Source organism: Cervus canadensis, chromosome 18, assembly GCF_019320065.1.
Source record: "Cervus canadensis isolate Bull #8, Minnesota chromosome 18, ASM1932006v1, whole genome shotgun sequence".
Classification (NCBI taxonomy): Eukaryota; Metazoa; Chordata; class Mammalia; order Artiodactyla; family Cervidae; genus Cervus; species Cervus canadensis.
In genome coordinates, this window is record NC_057403.1 from 28606749 (window position 1) to 28620175 (window position 13427).

Below are 13427 nucleotides of genomic sequence, written 5' to 3' on the forward strand. Positions count from 1 at the left end.
AATACTGGAGTGGGTTTCCATGCCCTCCTCCAGGGGATTTTCTCAACCCAGGGATGGAACCCCAGTCTCCTGCATCTCCTGCATTGGCAGGCAGGTTCTTTACCACTAGCGCACCTGGGAAGCCTGTGTGTGTACATCTGTCCAACCCAGGACTGGTTGTCTCTTGAGATGACACAAGGTATCTTTTCCTACTTTCCAACACATACACACACACACACACACACACACACACGCTCACACCATGGAAGGATGGCTCCTGGGGCAATCCTGATCGTCTCCAAGCAGCAGCACTGGTTGAAGCCGCCCTGTAGACTGCCCCAGCCTGGCTTCTGGGTCTCTCTTTGTTGAGCAGACCAGTGACATTGCCATGTGAGTACGTACTAAGTCACTTCAGTCGTGTCTGACTCTGTGCGACCCTATGGACTATAGCCTGTCAGGCTCCTCTGTCCATGGGATTCTCCAGGCAAGAATACTGGAGACACATTTGCCAAATGTGTCCTTGACCAGAGACACTGTTTCTACATGGTGAATTCTGCCTCACTTTGTGGGCACCACAGCCCAGAAGAGGCAGTTTCTGGGTCATGGTGAGCCAGGCCCTCCCTGCCTCCTCTCACATTGACCTGGCCCTGGCCTGGGTGTGGGTCAGCCTCTCAGCCTCTTCCTGCCTTCCACACCTTCGAGTCCCCTGGACCCTGACCCCGGCCTCCTCCCTGCCCCTGTGAATTCCTTCTGTCCTATGGCCCAGGTCGCTATCAGCTGCAACCCAAGGGAAGGCCTTGTGCTACTCGGCATTCTTGGATGCCTGTGGCCTGGAGCAGGCAGGGGGCAGCCTCAACCCCCTTGTTCTACTGCTTTTAAACTTTTTAGAGCCCCAAAAGAAAGATGGAGTAGCTCATGCCAGTGTGAGCCTGGCTGGGATCCAGTAGCTTGTTTCACCCTGAGGACCAACAGCATCCTGTCAGGGTTTGGGAGCTTCCCCCTTAGTACGTGGGAACAGACAGAGCAATCTCCCAGGAGGGGTCTGCAGACAGGCTACAGAAAGACCCAGGAGGGCATGTGGCAGACTGCTGGGGGACAGGCTGACAGAAGATGAGACCCAAAGTGGCAGACAGACAGATGGCCCTAGAAACTGCTAGGTGGTTCAGACGGTAAAGCATCTGCCAGGCAGCACTTCCCATTGAAACAAGACCCCAAAACTGCCACGGTCATGCCCACACTCAGAGCTCCAACACTTTCTCTGAGACCTTTCAAGAGTCACCCTGGTTTTTGACAATTTCAGAACCACTTCTGCATGTGACAGTGTGAGTTTCTGGAGGAGGTGTTTCCTATACAGCTTCTCCCCTCGCTCTGTCAGTGCTGGTTCAAATAGAAGCAGGCAACCCTGGCGGCTTTGAGGTGGTTCTGTCAGGCAAGTGAAGTCAGGGATCAAGGTCAGTGTTAGGGGGTCTGCAGATGACATCATTGGGCCAAAGCCCTGCTTATCCCAAGGTTCAGAAAGCCAGAGACAGGACTTCCCTGGTGGTCCAGTGGTTAATTATCAGCCGGCCAATGCAGGGAACATGGACTCAATCCACAGTCTAGGAAGATTCCACATGCCTCAGGGCACAATTTCTGAGCCTGTGTCCTCCAGAGCCCGAGCTCCATGACAAGAGAAGTCACTGCAACGAGAAACCCTCCTACTGCAACTAGAGAAAGCTCGTGTGCAGTAACAACGACCCAACACAGCCAAAAAAAATAATAATAATAAAATAGAAAAGAAAGCCAGGGATGGCATCATTCTCACCTGGAAATGCCACACCCCTGAGACCCTTGTGCAGTGTAGCGTTGATCGCAGGGGCAACCCCAAAGGACAGCTGGTCTAGAGAGCTTGTCAGTGCTCTGGCAGTCCCCAGAAAGCCCCCACAAAGTGTACTGATAGAAGGACCTCCACGGGGACAGGTCTGTCTTCTTTCAGGATGAAGTGTGCTGGTACTGAGATCTCAGGACCTCGTTGGCGGCGTCCTGGCCTTGGGAGCCTGGGTGGAGACGCAACTGCGGGCCCGGAGCCGGCACTGCGGGGGCCTCTGCTTCTTCTGCGCATGCCCTGGGCGGGGCGCAGGCGCCTGGCTCCCACCATCCTCTCGAGGGAGAAAGAGCCCCAGAAAGCCCCGGGGAAGGGTCCCTGTGCTCCCGCACCAACACATAAAGTATAGACGCCCCTGCTCTGGAAACCATGTGCTTTATTTCAAACCTCATTCCAAGGGAAACTCCCCCCTGGGTCGTAGAAAAGCTGCAAACCGTGCGGTTTGGTTCAAGGCAATGCTAAGGGAAATCCCTTACCGCTGGGGCCCTCGTCCGCTGGGCCTCAGACTTCCCTGGTCATCCCTGGTCATCCTGACTCTTGGCAGAGCTGGGTGTGGGCAGCCGGGACTCTGGAGTGTCCAGCTCACCGCCCCCACCCCCCAGCATCTTCCTTATTTGAGGAGTATGGAAGGGGGTTATGGGACAAGGGCCAGGGTCTGGTCCAAGGCCTGGGCCTCTGTGCCCCCCGAAGGGCCTGCGCCACTCTCAGAGCCTCCTCAGAGCCCTGTTGCTCTGGGTACATCTCAGCTCGCAGGTGAGGACCCAAGGGGGAGTGGGATGCCCCTGCGGACCTGTGAGTGGGTGGGCTGGCCCCGCCCCTCAGTACAGGTCTGCAAAGGGCTTGGAGTAGTTGAACATCAGGTAGTCCATGTAGTAGAAGTCGTAGGTGCGCTGCCGCTGCAGGGTAGAGAGCTGGGCGAAGTACTGGTGGGTGATGCGGGCTGTCGTCCGCGCCTCCTCCGAGTGCCGGTCCTTGAACCTGGGGAAGGTCAGGTTCCGCGGCGCGTGGATGAGGCTCAGGAAGAAGTTGGCATCGTCCTCCATGCTCTCAAACTTGCCCACAAAGTCATAATCGATGAGGCAGGGGCTGCAGAGCCGGCTGACATGGTCCCAGTGGATGTCCATGCCCACCGGCCGGTGCACGTCCAGCAGGTACTGCACGAACTCGGGGAACCGCACGCCGGAGCCCGTCCGCAGGGCCTCCCGAGAGGCGTTGGCCCGGTAGCGGGCCAGGATGGCCTTGCCGAAGACGGGGTGATAGTAGCTGTTGGGGTGCTCGAACTTGTCGCGGAAGGCGGAGACCAGCCTCTCGAAAGGCTCGCGCACGAAGAGCATCTTGGTGTAGGTGCTGAGGCGGTGGAGGATGCCCTGGCGGTCGAAGGTGTCCAGCCGCTTGAGGGCGCTGCCGTAGTGCACCGTGTTGTGTTGGATGTCGGCGGTGGACGAGGCCAGCCCGGCCAGCACCATGAGCACGCGCTTCCAGTTGGAGCAGCCTGCCTTGGGCACCTCGCAGTAGAGCACGCGGTGGCGGTCCTCCACGAAGATGCGGGACACGTGGCGGGGCGTGACCGCCCTGCGGCTGCTGCTCGCGCGGTACTTGGCGCACGCCTCCCGCATCACCCGCTTGCGCTCCCGCTGGGTCTCGCGCAGGCTGGCCCAGCGGCCGTCCAGGGCCCCTGGGGCCGGCCGGACCAACGTGCCGGCCGAGCTGTTGGCGCGGAGGGCCGCCGCAGCCGGCATTTTCTTGATGAGCAGCCGTCGGCGGCGCTGCCGGGGTCGCAGACGGGCCCCCACGTTTAGCTGAGCTTGAGGGTCCTGGGGCAGCCGCAGGCTCAGGCCCCGCGGGGCGCGGCTGGACAAGTCTCGGGTGACCCTCTCCGTGGCTGCCTTAAAGGGACCATCCTGGGAACTGCCTGGCGGGAGGTCCTGGGGCAAGAAGAGAGGTGGTTAGCAGCGTGGACAGATCGGCTGGGCACTAAGGCTCCCACGGGACCAGGCACTCTCGCCAAGGCCGGGGTCCCTGCCTCCTCTGTGGGCTGAGGTTTTTCTCAGATGAGGGTGAAGGGGGCAGCCTGGCCCTGCAGGATGCGACCCCATTGGTCTGAGCCCGCATACAGCCCCCAGAGCCCCCTCTCCCCTCAAGGGCCGTGGTGTGTGTGTGGGGTCGGGGGTGGGGGTGGGAGTGGGGGTGTTATTTTGGCCACTAGATGGCGCAGGTCTCCCAGGAACAACAACCTGGCGAGGAGGCAAAGGGGGAGCTGGTGGCCTGAAGGAACCAGGCTCAGATTTAACGCTTCTATTAGCACAGGCGGGAGCCGCCATACACGGGAAAGGGAAATTCATGGGTCCAAGGTCCCCGGCTTTGTTCCCAAGGCTCCTGAGAAAGGCAGGACACATTTTTCTTTCTAAGAATGGATTTAATGTGAGCTCTGAATTTCTTCCCTGGCCTCCCCAACCCTCCCCAAGCTGCCCATGCTGAGATTTATCAAACTCTCAGAACTCACGTTGTGCGGCTGCTGTGGTCTGATGCTGAACTTTATTCCTAAAAAGCAAACAGGATAGTATTGGCAATGGAAGTACCACGTGGTCTCCTGTAAGCAGTGGGAACTGCCTATAGGTTCCTGACTGTGGGTGCCTGGGCTGGAGGGCACTTGGTGTGAGCTCTGTGAAAAAACATTTCAGGGGGCCAGGAGGGGAGGCAAGGCAGGGTGCAAGTGCCCCTCCACTTCCCTGACCCGCGTGGAGAGTGGGGGTGCAGCAAAGACTTGGTCCCACCAGCTCCCACCTGATGTTAACTTCTGAGCATCCTACATCCTAGTGTGACCTGGAGAGTTCAGAAGGTGCCCCGACCACATACCTGCTCAATGGAGCAGCTGGGAACCTCACAGGCTGCCCCCACCTCACACTGTCATTAAGACACACGGAAAGGCCCTTCAGGAAGATCTGTCCATCTTCTCTCTATGCCTCGGCTCTATGAATACGGCACACTTGTGTCTGTACTTGGCACAGAGGTCTGGGAGTGGAACACACTCATTCCCCTTGGATTGGGGCCTCCCCACTGGCTTTGGAAAGTTTCTTCACCTCAGCATCTGCTTTGCAATTTGGGCCACTAGTTGGTCCTGGAGCTCTAGGGTGAGCTGATCTCATTCTGCCCACCCTGGTTTCCTCCAAAGGGCTGAGGAGAGCCCCACATAGTGACTGATTGCCCAGCAAGCCCTTGCTGGGGACTAGGGGGAGATGGAGAGAGATCAGCGCATCACTGGCCACACCCTGGATCATCCCCTCTGCCCCCACCAAGGAGGTGCTTTGTCTGCACTGGGGCTGGGATCACTCAGGACGAGTAAGCTCTGGAGAGGCAAATCTTCGGCCAAGAAGAGAGGATTTGGCCCATTTGAAGGGAGGTCCTGGGAGGGTGAGAGGATTTCCTTCAAGGAGGCAGTGCTATTTAGGAGTCTTGGCCTCTTTCCCCATCCCTACCAGGCGACGGAGGCATTGGGCTCTTCCTGCCCTTGTGCCATGTGAGTGGACGTGGCTTCTCTGAGGTTTTGCCACAAGCCACAGTCACAATCAGAGCCAACGATCCTTTAAACACGCGGAGCGCTCTGACTCCCAGCTGGCACAATGGGGCACTGCGTCCACTGCACCTGGCTGAGTTCTGGCTGCTGCCGAGGTGGGGAGGGGAGGGGTTGTTCTGGAGACACTTCCCCTGCTGTTTCTGGGAACTCTGCAGAGGTCCAGCGTCTGGAGTCCAGCTGCCGGGGGACATCCAGGCTCTCTGTCCCTGACCCAGGGACTCTGCTGATTCCTGGTGAGGTCCAGTTTTACAGGTTCAGCCCCTGCTATGACCCTGGCCTTATACTGCTCAGTCTGAGGGTGGGCCCACAATTCTTCATTCATCAGCAAGTGAGGGTGGGAGGATGTGAGGTCACCTCTGGGTTGGGAAACCTAAATTCCCTGAGCCTTCCAGGACCTTTCCCAAGACCCCAAAGAGGTGGAAGTGAAGGCACAGCTTGTCACACTGCATCTTTCTTCTGCCACAGTGCTCTTCTTTGACCTCTTTGTCCAGGGGCTGACCCTTCCCTGGGAGAAGGGCAGAGGGTCTACACCTTTCTGGGCATCCCCCAGCTTATGAGCATTGTGTGTGCCTGTGTGCATGGGTCAGCTCTGAAACAGGCCTTCCCGACTCTTCCATGGAGAGGGGAAAGCTCCATGTAGAACTGACTGCACCCCTCAGGAGGGTGGGGTGTGAGCAGTGGGTGTTTGACCTTTAGGCAGAAGCTTCTAGAATTAAGCCCCTCACCAGGGTCCCCCTGTCAGCCCACAGTCTCCTTCCCTTGGCTAGCCACCTCCCACCCCCGCTGCACTTTCTCATCTCTTCATGCAGCCTGTCCCCAGCATGAGCTCCCTAAGCTCATTTCCAGCTGATACGTGCGTGCGGGTTTCCTCCTGCAGCCGATGATCACAGATCCCTCCACCAGAAAGGCCCCTCTGCACACTCAGTTTTGCTCCACACTGCCGGGTTTCCTTAATTATTTTCTTCTGGTGACGGCAGCTGGCTCTGTGAAATCACCTCTCCTCCTCAGAGTCTCAGATACGGGAATTTACTCCGCTTGTCAATCCTGTCAGCTTGTCAAGGTGTGATGGTGCTTATTTATATTCCTTTTCTGGAGCAAATGAGTCATGCCAGATTTGGCCCAGAGTGGGGCTGAGGAGCCACTTACAGAAGGCATCTTGCCAGCAGGCAAAGTGAGACAAGGATGTGCTTACAGAGGTCACAGCCTCTACAGCCGTGACCTCCCACTGGCAGCATTGCCTCCGCCTGGAGGGTGGTGGACTGTGAGACCTGACCCATTTTTACCTGTGCAGACTTCACAAGAGGGCCCTGAGCCTAAGGGCTTTCCAAGGCTGGTCAGGCCAGAGCTCTGAGCGCAGGCTGGCGATAAAGTCCTTGCTGACAGAGCCCAGGGCTGGGTGAGCCTCCTGACCTCTTGGGCACTTTTCCCCAACAAAGCCAACCTGGCCGCAATTGCCCCCTTTGAAAAAAAGGATTATCTTGTGGAAAACCCAATAACAGATTTTATATGGAGCTTGAGTTTGCCAAAAGCTGAATGGTCATGACCCTTAAACTTATGGCAGCTTGTTTGCAAAGACTGTGAGCCCATCCCATTTGGCCACTTTGGAATAAAGAAACTTAACAATGGAATGTAACAGAAATGGCCCCACTGGCCAGAGGCTAAGTGTCCCTACTCTCTCCATCAAGGAAGTAGCTTTATATGCACTGCTCAGATAAAGGTTGAAGCAAAGACCACCTGCAGCTCTGAGATGTGACAGCCGGGAGATGTCTTGGGCATCTTGAGGCTTGGGGAGGGGCGGGGCGGTGCTCTGCGCATTCCCCAGAGGACTGTATTTCAGGACCCTGGACAGCTCTGGGGAGCAAGCCAGGAAAATGCCTCTACTACACAACCAGGAAAGTATTGCCACCAGGGGCCCTGGAACCCATGCCATGGGGAATCTAGAGTGGGGTTTGGCCTCGCTCTAAGACCACTTACCCTTGCCAAGCCTCCAAATAGGTGTACAACATAGATAAAAGCCACGGCCCCGCCCTCTCTTCCATCCAATGTCACCAGGCTGCCTCTCATCTCCTGACCCCACTCTGGGACAGGAACCCCCAGGGCCAGTCATGTATGTGCTCTCCTTTCAGCGTCTGAGTTTCCCATCCTCTTCCTTCAGCATAATATTAACAACCTTTAAGGTAGCCCTATCTCCGCATACAGTACGAAATAAACCACCACTTTCTCTCTCTGGACAGAGGACATTCGCAGAGTGGTGGAAACACATGCAGTACGATAAGAGTGAGCATCCGTGAGAATAAACAAGGTGTGAGTTATTGAGGCTGCCAACTGTGCTCCACACTGTGAGCTCTTCATTGGCTGAAGGTTTTCTTCTGAGCGTCTGGCTGAAAAAGCTTTCTGGTTACCTGCCAAGAGGAGGCAGAGGCTGATGTGACGGTGTGTGAGGCCAGTTTCCTATAATTAGGCTGGGCAGCCTGGACCTGAGGCAGAGCTGGGGAGGGGAGGTTTCGAGCATGTGGGGTGTTGGGGGGAGGGTCCCTTGCCCACCACTCTTCTCTGAATCACAAGAGGGAGACCTGCTGGGTTGCATTCAGAAGACTCAATCCTGGATGCCCAGGACCCACTGGGGGTAGGGGTTGGAAACCAGTCTTTCAGTCAGGTTGTGTAGACAGGTGACACTGATGTGGGTCCAAACAGGACCCAGGTACTTAGAAAGGGCTGCCTCATGAGCCCCAGACCCCTTAGCCCCAGGCGGGTCATTTGAGGAGAGTGACTGCTATTCTGGCTGCTCAAATTCTAGCCCTGGGCCCCGATGGGCAGTGGGGAGAGGGTCCTGCCACTCTAAAAACACTGCAACCTTGGGGAAGGCATGGCCATCCCAAAGGAGTCAGACCCACAAAGTGGAGGCAGAGATGGGAGAGAACTGGAGAGGCCACAGGATATGAGTGGAAGTTCAAAGACCCTGCCCTGTCCAGAGTTTCAGACTCGTGGTCCTTGGATTCCCCAGAGGTTTATGCATTGAGCTGGGGTTCGTTGGCTCCTTTTCCACAGCCTGACTCTTCTGATGGCTGAGCCTGCATGGTGGACATCCCCATGCCCACACGTCCACTTACGCTGCCCATCAGGCCAGAAAACCCTAGGGGTTTCAGGCTGGAGGGAGCCAGAAGGGACATTGAAGGCAACCCCCTCACTGCAGTTTGGTTCCCTCATGTGCGAGACACAGCCTCCAGGCGTCGGTCCCACCCCAGGTTCCCTGGCAGTTGCCTCTGGGGGGATGAGTGCTGTCACCTGCTCTGCTGTTTCCACATCCCACATAGAAAGAAGTAGACACCTACGGGTGTGCCAGGAGAAAGGCCTCCCTGCCCTGGGGCAGCTGCATAGCCGGCCAGTGTGCAGGACCTCACACAAGCAGTGATGAGCTACAAGTGTGAAACTGGGATGCTGGGAGGAGAAAAACACAGCCAGGGCGCATGTACTACCTTCCCGCTGGGGTCAGAGAAGAAACCCCGAGGGAGCTGCCAGGCTCTACTCCACAGGAAATCTGAAAGGTTTCTGAATCAGGGTCCTCCAGAGGAACAACCAACAGGATATATATATGTATATAAAATTTGTATATCATATAGCAGGGGGATTATTTTAAGGAATTGGCTCTTGCAATTATGGGGGCTGGGTGAAATCTGCAGGGCAGGCCAACAGGATAGAGATCCACGGAAGAGCTGGTGGTGCAGCTCAGGTCTGAGGGCCGTCTGGAGCCAGAATTCCTGCCTTCTTTCCTCCTAAGGCCTTCAACTGATTAGATGAGGCCCACCCACATATGGAGGGTAATCTGCTTTACTTGAAGCCTATTTATTTTTAATTAATGAGAAGGATTGGGGGGTGCGCGCTAGGTCTCCGTTGCTGCACTCAGGCTTTCTCTAGTTGTGGTGAGCAGGGGTTACTCTTTGTACGGGCTTCTCATGGCAGTGGCTTCTCGTTGCAGAGCATGGGCTGTAGGTGCATGGGCTTCAGTGTTTGCAGCAAGCAGGCTCAGCAGCTGCTGCACGCGGGTCCTGGAGCACATGGACTTTAGTAACTGCAGTGTGTGGGCTCAGGAGTTACACTGCAGGCCCTTAGTCACCCCATGGCATGTGGGATCTTCCCAGGCCAGGGATCAAATCTGTATCCCCTGCATTGGCAAGCAGACTCCTAACCCCTGGACCACTAGGGAAGTCCACTCAAGTCCATTGATCTAAAGGTAATCACATCTAAAAAATTCCCTCCCAGTAATATCTAGACTGGTGTCTGACCAACTATCTGGGCACCATAACCTAGTCAAGTTGACAAATAAACTTGATCCTCACAGGAGGTATATTAATTTCCTAGGGCTGTTCTAACAGAGTATCACAAGGCTACCTGGTTTAAAAATAACAAAAATTTATTCTCTCACAGTTCTGGAGGCCAGATGTCTGAAATGAAGGTGTCAGCAGGGCCCTGCTTCTTCTGAATGCTCAAGGGGAGCATCCTTCCTTGCCTTGTCTAGTTATCTGGCTGCCCCAGACGTTCCTTGGCTGTGGCAATTTACATCCAATCTCTGCCTCCATCTTTTAAAGTCTTTATTGAATTTGTTACGATATTGCTTCTATGTTGTGGTCTTTTGGCCAGGAGGCATGTTGGATCTTATCTCTCCAACCAGGGATTGAACTCACATCCTCTGCATTAGAAGGCCAAGTCTTGACCACGGTACCGCCAGGGATGGTAACTGTCTCCAACTTCACATGATTATTTTATGTACCTGTCTACTTGTCTCTTCTCCCTTGGTCATCCTGAATTTTTTGGTTGTTCAGTCATCATGTCCAACTCTGCGAGGCCTCCCTGTCCCTCACCATCTCCCAGTTTGCCCAAGTTCATGTCCATTGAATCAGTAATGCCATCCAACCATCTCATCCTCTGTTGCCCTCTTCTCCTTTTGCCTTCAGTTTTTCCCAGCATCAGGGTCTTTTCCAACAAGTCAGCTGTTCGCATCAGGTGGCCAAAGTACTGGACATTCTGAATTAGAGCCCACCCTAATGACGTCACCTTGATGATGTCAGCAAAGACCCTATATATAATATGGTCACCTTCACAGGTGCTAGAGGTTGAGACTTCAACCAATTTGGCAGGAAGTGGGGCACAATTCAAATTCATAATGCGGGAGGGGGGAGTGACTTCAGGGGGCTTTAAGAGCACTGGGCCAGAACAGCCTAGAGGAGGTGAGGAAACACTTTCGCTGCAGGATTGGGTGGCCCAATCAGTGACAAAGGATTGTGTTAGTTCTCTGTGTTCTTGGGACAAGGACTGTGTCAACATCTGGCACCAGGCCTGGCACACAGCAGGAGCTCAATAAATGCTTGTGGAAAAGCTGATGTTGCTTGAACTGAGAGCTGGCCCTGGAGTGGGGGATGGGTTTTGGGCTTCTCCAGGGTTCTGGCTGGAGTCCACCAACCCCCAGCTGGGCTTCTCCAGCTCAGCCTGGCAGCCTGGGAAGGGTCTGTGCGTCTGGTGGCAGCTGCCAGCCAAGTGGCTGGATGTAGACACATGCTGTCCTGGCTGAGGATCTGTCCACCCACCCAGGCTATGCAGGGTTTGGGGGTCTGGGTGGTCGGAGCAAGGACACACTCAGCTGGCTGCCTCCCACTGCCACCTGGGGGGCCCCTGGCTGGGCCTGCCTCTGGGCCCCCGTGGTGGCTATTCCTCCTCTGACTCTTCCTACCAGCTCAGGCTCTGCCCTTTTGAGGGGCAAGCCCTCCCAAACCCCCACTGGCCTCTGCCTGCCTACTTGTGAGCTGCTCTGTTCCTCTGGGCCGGTTGTTAATATATGCAGATTTGATGCAAAACGGAAGTTTAAACACTCTCAGCAATTAGAGGGCAGCTTGGACTCAGGGCACAGCATTCAGATGGAAGAAGCCTCACCAGAGGCCTTCAATTCTCACTTGTGTTCACTGGAACATTCAACTCATTAAATTCTCTGCTAGGGCCACAGAGCACAGCCCTGCCTCCTCTGCTGCCCCCAGGGCCCACCGCATGGTAATGGGGCTCCAGGAGGCAGGGGGCCCCAGACAAAGGTGCCGGCTGCTGCTGAAACCCAAAGACAGATGGCTCTGGGGTCAGAGCCTGAACCTTGGGGAAAGGTAGGAGTCAGGCCAAACATGCTCCCAGACAAGACACTGGGTGGCCCTGCAGGAAGCCAATGGGTGGGGGAGCTTCTTCAAGTTGTTCTGAGACAACCAAACTCACAGTGGGGTCCCACAGTGACCCCTGACCCTTGGCCCAGACTTGAGCAAGGGTTTCCTCTCCCTTAACCGAGAGACTGCACCCTGACTCACAGCTTTTAACAAGGGGTCGGTATATTGGGCTTCCCTGTGGCTCAGCTGGTAGAGAATCCACCTGCGATGCGGGAGACCTGGGTTCAGTCCCTGGGTTGAGAAGTTCCCCTGGAGAAGGGAAAGGCTACCCACTCCAGTATTCTGGCCTGGAGAATTCCATGGACTACAGTCCATGGGGTTGCAAGAGCTGGACATGATTGAGCGACTTTCACGTTCAGTATATTTAAAGGGCTTCCCAGGTGGCTCAGTGGTAAAGAAACCTCCTGCCAATGCAAGAGATATTGATTTGATCCCTGGAGGAGGAAATGGCAACCCACTCCAGTGTTCTTGCCTGGAAAATCCCATGGACAGAGGAGCCTGGCGGGCTGCACTCCATAGGGTCGCAGAGTCGGACATGACTGAGCATGCACACACGAGTCAGTATATGTAAAAAGAGGAAAAAAAGAAAATGAGAACATTGCTTGTGACCTTAACCTCCCTGAGCTTTAGTGTCCTTATCTGGAAAACGGGATGAAAATACCCATCCTGGGGGTCTGCAAATGTGAAAATGAAGTGATGCACGGTGCTGGGCACAGACAGAGCTCAGAGGACGGAGGCCCCCAGCTCGTGTTTTCCCATCACCCGGGCACCGTGGCAGCACCTGGGTTTCCCTGAGCCCAGATCCTGCACCAGCGCAGGGGCTCTGGGACCTGCCTGCGGGGGAAGGAAGCGGAAATCTTCCCGTCCTGGGCAGACGGGCACCTGACGGCTCTGACTGCTCCTTGTCTTGTTTAGTGATTCCATCCCCTCGCCTCTGTGATGAGGATCCACGATTCAGCTGAGTCGTTCCCTGCCAGCTCAGCCTTGGCTGTGAATTCCCTTGGAGCTGTCAGTGTGGCACATCGGAGCTGCCTGTCCGTCAACCAGCCAGCCTGTTAGCTGGTCTGCAAAGCCCACAGCTGTGCCGCCGCTCCACTCCCACACACCTGCGCATCACTTGGCTGGGGGACGGGGTGTCCCTGAGCATCCTCTGTGTGCCTGCCTGTTCTCAGGGGAGGGGTCCTCAGCTCCCACTCTGAGGCTCTCCTCTGTCAGAGCCTGGGGTGACTCCATCATGTCTGGGGTGTGCGTGTGGCCCCAGCGCACACGCCACTGCACCGCCAAGTGTGCACGTTGCATAGAGCAGGACTTGGTAGGTCTTGCGCTGTGTTACCCGAGTGCACCAGAGGCCCGCGCTGGGTGGGGAGGGTGTGTTCACACCCATGCAGTTTCTCAGAGCACGTGGCACATGCTTTAGAGCAAGTCCTGCTTTTTTCTTCCTTTTACGTATTCAACACCCATACGTCTGGAAGGATAAGCAAGAGTGAGTGACTGCTGCTGCAGATGAGAAAGAACCCAGTTCATGACACTCGCCAGCAAAGCCACAGCGGCCCCTGGCGGCCCCCGTCTCTGCCTCCCCGGCAGTATGAGACCTGGTGGCAGAATGCAGACACACAGGCGGCCGCCATCTGTCCATCTGCTCTGCACCGAGCACTCATGTGCCAGGCAGCGTCTTAGGCACCAGTGGCAGTGTCTTGGCTGTGAACGAGATCGTCATGGCTCTGCCCTCATGGAGTCTAGCGAGGAGGTGAGGCGCCGGACAGCAGCTTCCCGTGTGTGATGGGGCAGTTCAGGATGTGGCAGGCAGCATGTG

At 55.9% G+C, this 13427-nt stretch overlaps 1 protein-coding gene across 1 annotated transcript in view; it reads right to left on the reverse strand.

Annotated features, from left to right (window-relative positions):
- Positions 1 to 2106: 2106 nt before the first annotated feature.
- The window catches only part of CHST8 (carbohydrate sulfotransferase 8), a 136538-nt gene continuing 125217 nt past the window's right edge, over positions 2107 to 13427 (reverse strand). The window contains exons 3-4 of the mRNA XM_043437546.1: positions 4347 to 4384; positions 2107 to 3768 (exon numbers count right to left, since the gene is read on the reverse strand). Of these exons, the coding sequence (XP_043293481.1) occupies positions 2662 to 3768; positions 4347 to 4384 (1145 nt within the window). The 3' untranslated portion in view covers positions 2107 to 2661. The remainder of the gene's footprint in view (positions 3769 to 4346; positions 4385 to 13427) is intronic.